Below are 6,229 nucleotides of genomic sequence, written 5' to 3'. Positions count from 1 at the left end.
CGGATCGGATCACTTCCAGACAGTCGCGCGATGCCGAGGCAACGTTTGACAAACAACGGGAGCGACACGGGGAGGTTTTTCAGGCCTTGCTTGTGTAAGTTGAGAGGTTCGTAGTTTTTCAGTGGATAGCTCTACTTTAAAAATGGGCAAAAGGAGAGATGGAATCCTTTGAAGGCAGTTTTTATTTTCCCCAACGTCTGCACCTCCGAACGAACGAACAAGAACACACCTCCTTCCCGGAAACACCAAACACTTCCTGGTTTCCTTAACCAATCATATAATATCAACATAAACTTGTTTAAGCAATTATTAAACGGAATATAACCTAGGTAACTGTAACACAAAAGAACATAATGCTCAAATATAAAATGAAAATAATTATTAATTTAATATAAGCTTACACAGTTAACCCAATATACAGGAATGTTAGACCAAAATAAGGGTATTACCGGTAACTGTTGCAAGAAATCAGAGAAGCTGCCATATTTTTTTGCCGATGTATAGGGTGTCCAAACAGTGTACTCGTTTTTTTTCACTGGAACACTGTGAAATTCTCGACTACATTTTATTTTACTTGACAGTATTTAGGGTTATTTGCTCCCAAAAGTACATAATGTCTACGAGAAATGGGGACGCAAAATGTATTTCTCCACACCGTCCAGTTGAATCTGACCGAGCTGAGGACCTTCCCAAACCCTCCGGTGATCGTCACCAACGTCACAGCAGCGGTTGTGGTCCTGCTCGCTCCTCAGGGCAAGATCCCCAAAGATCGTAGCTGGAAGGCTTCCAAAGTGGTCATGAGCAAGGTGACGCTTTCAAACACACCTCTTTGTGAATATAAATCAACAGCACTAATTCCAGTCGTATTTTATTATAAAACAACGTAAATGGAAATGACCATCGAGTAAATAGAGCAGTGGTCTCCAACAACCCGGCAATAGGCGACCCCTACTGGGCAACTGTGGCTCTGCTCACAGAACGGGTTCTCCGCCGGTGACTGAAGATTTGCCTGTTCGAATCGTGACTGTTTTGTTTTACTTTTGCTGCCGGGGACACCAGCATGAAAATACAACAAAATCATGCTTGTCTATGTTGTTTTTTTTTTTTTTTAGGGGGGCAGTACGCTCACATTTCTCAACTGAATCACTGCATGGTGATTCACCGCAGTGCTTTCATTTAGCGTTGAAGAATATCCACTATAAAATCCCTCAACCTCTCTTTTATATTTCACCATTAATTAGACATAATCCACCCGAGGAGTGAAATTAATCAAGTGTCGTCCCGCTGCTGCTCGTTGTTGGTCCAGGTGGATGACTTCCTGCAGGCTCTGGTGAACTTTGACAAGGAGCACATCCCTGAGGCCACAGTGAAGGTGGTGAGGGACGACTACCTTAGTGACCCCGAATTCAACCCTGAGTTTGTGCATCACAAATCTTCCGCTGCTGCTGGGCTCTGTGCCTGGGTGATCAATATGATCCGCTTCCATGAGGTATGTTTTATTGTCAGCAGAACTGAGCCAATTACACTTTATGGACAAAAGGCCTGGGGAGACACTTTGCAATCTTTTCGCAAATCAGTCAGGGGTTGGGCCAGAGCAAGGTTCATTTCTGTTCCAGTAAAAAAAAAAAAAAAGGAGAACCACAGTGGCAGTGGCACTTTCGGCCATTAAAAATAAATAAATAAATAAATAAAAGTACTTTTTTTTTTGAGTGTGTGTAAACATTTTCCACCCTCCGATCCTTATGCTGCTATGGATAGATTTTTGTAAGTACATCTCTGAAACTTTATTCAAATAAACAAATGTTTTATTTCGATGCTGGCGAGCAATAAAGTTTGTCCGCAGGTAAACCGTGAAGTGGCGAAGAAGAGAATGTGTCTTTCACAAGCCAACGCTGACCTCGCCGAGGCTGCAGACAAGCTCCAGGTCATCAGGAAGCAACTGGCTGTGCGTCTCAATGAACATTTTGCCTTGCACGTAAGCCTTGCTTGAGATTAAAAATCTTGCCATTGCCGTCTCTGTTTCATCAACGGTTTCCAGGAGTTAGACAGCAGCCTGGAAGCTCTGACCGGCGAATTCGAGAAAGCCACGTCCGAGAAACTGCGTTACCAAGAAGAAGTCAACCGCACCAACAAGACCATTGAACTAGCCAACCGGCTCGTTAAAGGTTTGCAGGTGGCGTCAAATGATTACTTGATCAGTTTGGTTATACCGGATGTAGAAATAGCCTCTGTGTCTTAAATCTGACAGCTGCATATTTTCTGTCAGAGTGAAAATGTGCGTTGGGCCCATTCAGTGGCTCGGTACCACGAACAAGAGGCCACGCTATGTGGAGATGTCCTGCTAACTGCAGCGTTCATCTCTTACGCCGGCCCCTTCTCCAAGAAGTACCGCAAGGAGTTGGTGGACAACCTCTGGAGGCCTTTTCTCCGCAGCCAGAAGGTCTCAAATGCTCGAATCTCACAAATACACGTCGTTATCATTCTTCTTCAAGTAGTCCGATGAAACCAAAGTTTCTTTTTTTGGGGGCAAATTTATTTTACAAAAATCAAAACCATCGTTTGTGTTTATTGCTTCTCGAAGATCCCCATTCCCATGACAGCAGACTTGGATCCAGTGTGCATGCTGACTGACAGTGCCATGGTAGCCCAGTGGAACAACGAAGGCTTGCCAGGAGATGAAATGTCCACCCAGAATGCCACCATCCACACTAATTGTGAGCGATGCCTCAAGACTCACTTCCTCATCGCCATAGTCACCATTGTAACTGTTAGGCCGATTTCCTTTTGTTGCGCTCTGAGGAAACAAACGTTCAATGTCTTCATGAATGATACTTTACCAGCAGCGTACAGAAAAAAAATCAAATAAAATCCCGTTGCTAGTAAATGGATGTTTTGCTTCAGGTGAACGCTGGCCTCTCCTTATTGACCCTCAGCTGCAGGGGATCAAGTGGATCAAGAGTCGCTATGGCAACAGCCTCAAGGTTATCAGTTTGAGTTTAAAAGGGTATGTTTGCCTCAGCGCTGATCTCCTCAGGGATCACAGTAAATCCTGCGATACTTTCACATTACGACACAAAATGTGAATATGTGATTTAAAAAAAAATGTTGTTTTTTTGTGCATGTTAAAATTGCTCAAACTTGCACCTGCCGCTTCAGTTACGTGGATGTGATCGAGCAAGCTGTCGTGGCTGGAAATACCGTGCTCATCGAGAACATAGAGGAGACCATTGATCCGGTTCTTGACCCGCTCTTGGGTCGACACACAATCAAGAAGGGCAGGTAAGAAGACGCATGATTGTGACGGTATTTTTTTTTATCTTGTTTGTCAATATATTGAACACCTTTCAGCTCCTTATCAGGCTTTCTGAGAACCAAGCAAGTGTGAGGCAGCATTTTGTTGGTTTAATTGTAACTCAAAAACTTTGTCCATTGCTGCATTTTCGTCAATCAAAATTTTTTCCTTGTTGCCTTGCATATGAACGCGTTTTTCAACTTGTATTGCAGCTGTATCAAGGTGGGCGACAAGGAGTGCTTCTTTCATCCAGGCTTTAGACTCATCCTTCATACCAAATTGGCCAAGCCTCACTATAAGCCGGAGATTCAGGCCCAGACCACCCTTATTAATTTTACTGTGACCAGGGACGGGCTGGAGGACCAGCTCCTTGCTCAGGTTGTCAACCAAGAGAGGCCCGACCTTGAGCATCTCAAGGTATGACAGCAATACTACTTTCTCAAAAGAGTTGATATTTTGGTTCAGTTTGTTCCTGCCTGTGTTGAATAATTAAAAAAATAAAAATCCCCCATCTGTGCTGCCACAGAGCGAACTGACAAAGCAGCAGAACATGTTTAAGATCGAACTGAAAGTTCTGGAGGACGAGTTGCTGAGCAGATTGTCTGCAGCGGAGAGTAACTTTCTGGGTGACAATTTGCTGGTGGAGAAGCTCGAGAGCACCAAGCACACTGCTGCTGAGATTGAGATGAAGGTATTTGTTGGGGAAACATCCATTTTTTTATGGCATCATACTGTGATGTCAGGTGATTTTAGCAAACGCCCTCTGACAATGCTAAAAATTATTTTTGTAAAATAATAATCATCATGGAGCCACACAACAACAAAACCGGGCTCACAACCAAGTGCTTTCGCACACTCTCCTTTCCAGGTGGTGGAAGCGAAAGTCAACGAGGTGAAGATAAACCAAGCCAGAGAACATTATCGTCCAGTGGCCATCAGGGCTTCACTGCTCTACTTTATCATGAACGAGCTCAACAAGATCAACCCCATGTACCAGTTCAGCCTCAAGGTAACCGCTGATGGGAGCGCAGACGTGGCTGCATCACACATTTTGCTCACCTCAAACTTGAACTTTTCGATGTCCTCAAGGCATTCAACGTGGTCTTCCACAAAGCGGTGGCCATGGTGGAGGCCTGCGAGGACGTGACCGCCAGAGTGAAAACGTTAATAGATTGTGTGACCTACTCCACCTTCAACTACATCAGCATGGGGCTCTTTGAGAGAGACAAGCTAACCTTCGCTGCACAGCTGGCCTTCCAGGTGTGTGTGTGTGTTCGTTTGTGTCTGAATGTGGATCATCGCTGACGGTTATCCGCCTTTCTCCAGTTGCTCCTGATGACGAAGGAGATCGAGGTGCGGGAGCTTGACTTTCTGTTGCGCTTCGATATCGACCACTCTTATGTCAGCCCTCTCGACTTTCTCTCCGACGCCGCGTGGAGCGCCATCAAGGTACAGAGACGCCCTCACATTCCTTACCAGAGATGTGTACCAAATATTTTGTACGTTTTCTGAAACACCCGCAGATTTCAGACAAAGCCAAGGGAGCTTTGCCTGGGTAAAAATTGGTTACAAGGAAGTGTTTTGAATGTAGGCTTACTTAGGTTCTTTGCCTCATGAGAAAGGAAGAAAGTGTGTTTTTCTCAAAATGAAAAAATCTGTAAGCCAATTATTTTTAACTCTTTGAACACCATCAACTTCACCTGTCAACTAAATTTTCGATGAGAATGGGTGGAGAAAAGTCTTGGACAGAAAAAAAAAACCCCAACCAAACACAAAATAAATAAATAAAACATGAATGACCAGCAGATGGCAGAATTGGATTTCTTTTGGAGGAGCTCACCATGTGTAAGCTCCTAAAACTGAATCATCTACGACGGACTGTCACAAAAGAGGGAAAAGTTGATGAGAATATTTTAAATGCAGAAGCGATGCCAAAATTCATATTCGTACACATGCATGGCACGCACGCACGCACACACACTACCAAATACTACTCCTAAATCGTAGCGGTAGGAAGTGTCAGTACCCACGGAATTTCTGTTAGTCCCAGTCCATCACTGACAGACTCCCATTTCACTTGTGGATTGATGACTGATGGAAACTTCGAAACGCTGACAGAATAAGCGCGGACGTAAATGAATTTCGGCCGTCACCTGAACCGTCACTAACCCGAAAAGCAAAGACAAGGAGCACTGTGGAGATGAGAAGCAGAAGTAGGAGCAGTAGTGGTAAAATAACTTCGATTTTAATCATAGCTTCATTTACGCATTCACGCTCTGCCATCCCTTTTTTGGATAGGTGATGAGTTTCACTGACGAGTTTCGCGGTCTGGACCGGGACATTGAAGGCTCTCCTAAACGCTGGAAGAAATTGGTGGAGTCCGAGTGTCCAGAGAAAGAGAAGTTCCCGCAGGAGTGGACAGGAAAACGTACCCTGCAGAAACTCATCATGATGAGAGCTCTGAGACCTGACCGCATGACATATGCCGTCAAGTGAGGAGCATTTCTATGGAATACAGAATATCCACTCTGGTTCCCCCGTGATACTTCCTGGTCTTATCACCTTGTCTGGATGAGAAGTACAATTTTCCAACTGCTGTTGGCTTGTTTCCATGACAGGAATTTTGTGGAGGAGAATCTTGGGGTGAAATATACAGAAGGTCGTAAAACAGAATTTGCAAAGTCTTTCAGAGAAAGTGGTCCAGCCTCTCCCATGTTCTTCATCCTCTCACCTGGAGTGGACCCACTTAAAGATGTGGAGTCGCTCGGTATGACACGGGACAACAAAGTCCATGCACGCTACACACCGTATACAAACATGAAACAGACAGTAACTTATTTCGGCACTTCATCCTCATCAGGGAGAAAGCTGGGCTTCACCATCGACCTTGGCAAGCTTCACAACGTGTCCTTGGGGCAGGGGCAAGAGGCTGTGGCT

At 44.7% G+C, this 6,229-nt stretch overlaps 1 protein-coding gene across 1 annotated transcript in view; it reads left to right on the top strand.

Moving 5' to 3' along the window:
* Positions 1 to 6,229, top strand: part of dnah9l (dynein, axonemal, heavy polypeptide 9 like) — a 55,295-nt gene that overhangs the window by 44,172 nt on the left and 4,894 nt on the right. Inside the window, exons 66-78 of the mRNA XM_019856638.1 lie at positions 1,833 to 1,945; positions 2,039 to 2,173; positions 2,267 to 2,440; positions 2,582 to 2,714; positions 2,902 to 3,004; positions 3,157 to 3,279; positions 3,505 to 3,709; positions 3,819 to 3,983; positions 4,161 to 4,301; positions 4,382 to 4,552; positions 4,619 to 4,741; positions 5,591 to 5,784; positions 5,911 to 6,059. Coding sequence (XP_019712197.1) covers positions 1,833 to 1,945; positions 2,039 to 2,173; positions 2,267 to 2,440; positions 2,582 to 2,714; positions 2,902 to 3,004; positions 3,157 to 3,279; positions 3,505 to 3,709; positions 3,819 to 3,983; positions 4,161 to 4,301; positions 4,382 to 4,552; positions 4,619 to 4,741; positions 5,591 to 5,784; positions 5,911 to 6,059 — 1,929 coding nt within the window. The remainder of the gene's footprint in view (positions 1 to 1,832; positions 1,946 to 2,038; positions 2,174 to 2,266; positions 2,441 to 2,581; positions 2,715 to 2,901; positions 3,005 to 3,156; positions 3,280 to 3,504; positions 3,710 to 3,818; positions 3,984 to 4,160; positions 4,302 to 4,381; positions 4,553 to 4,618; positions 4,742 to 5,590; positions 5,785 to 5,910; positions 6,060 to 6,229) is intronic.

This window comes from Hippocampus comes, unplaced genomic scaffold (assembly GCF_001891065.2).
Source record: "Hippocampus comes isolate QL1 unplaced genomic scaffold, H_comes_QL1_v1.1 scaffold105, whole genome shotgun sequence".
NCBI lineage: Eukaryota > Metazoa > Chordata > Actinopteri > Syngnathiformes > Syngnathidae > Hippocampus > Hippocampus comes.
This window is presented reverse-complemented; position numbering and strand designations above follow the sequence as displayed.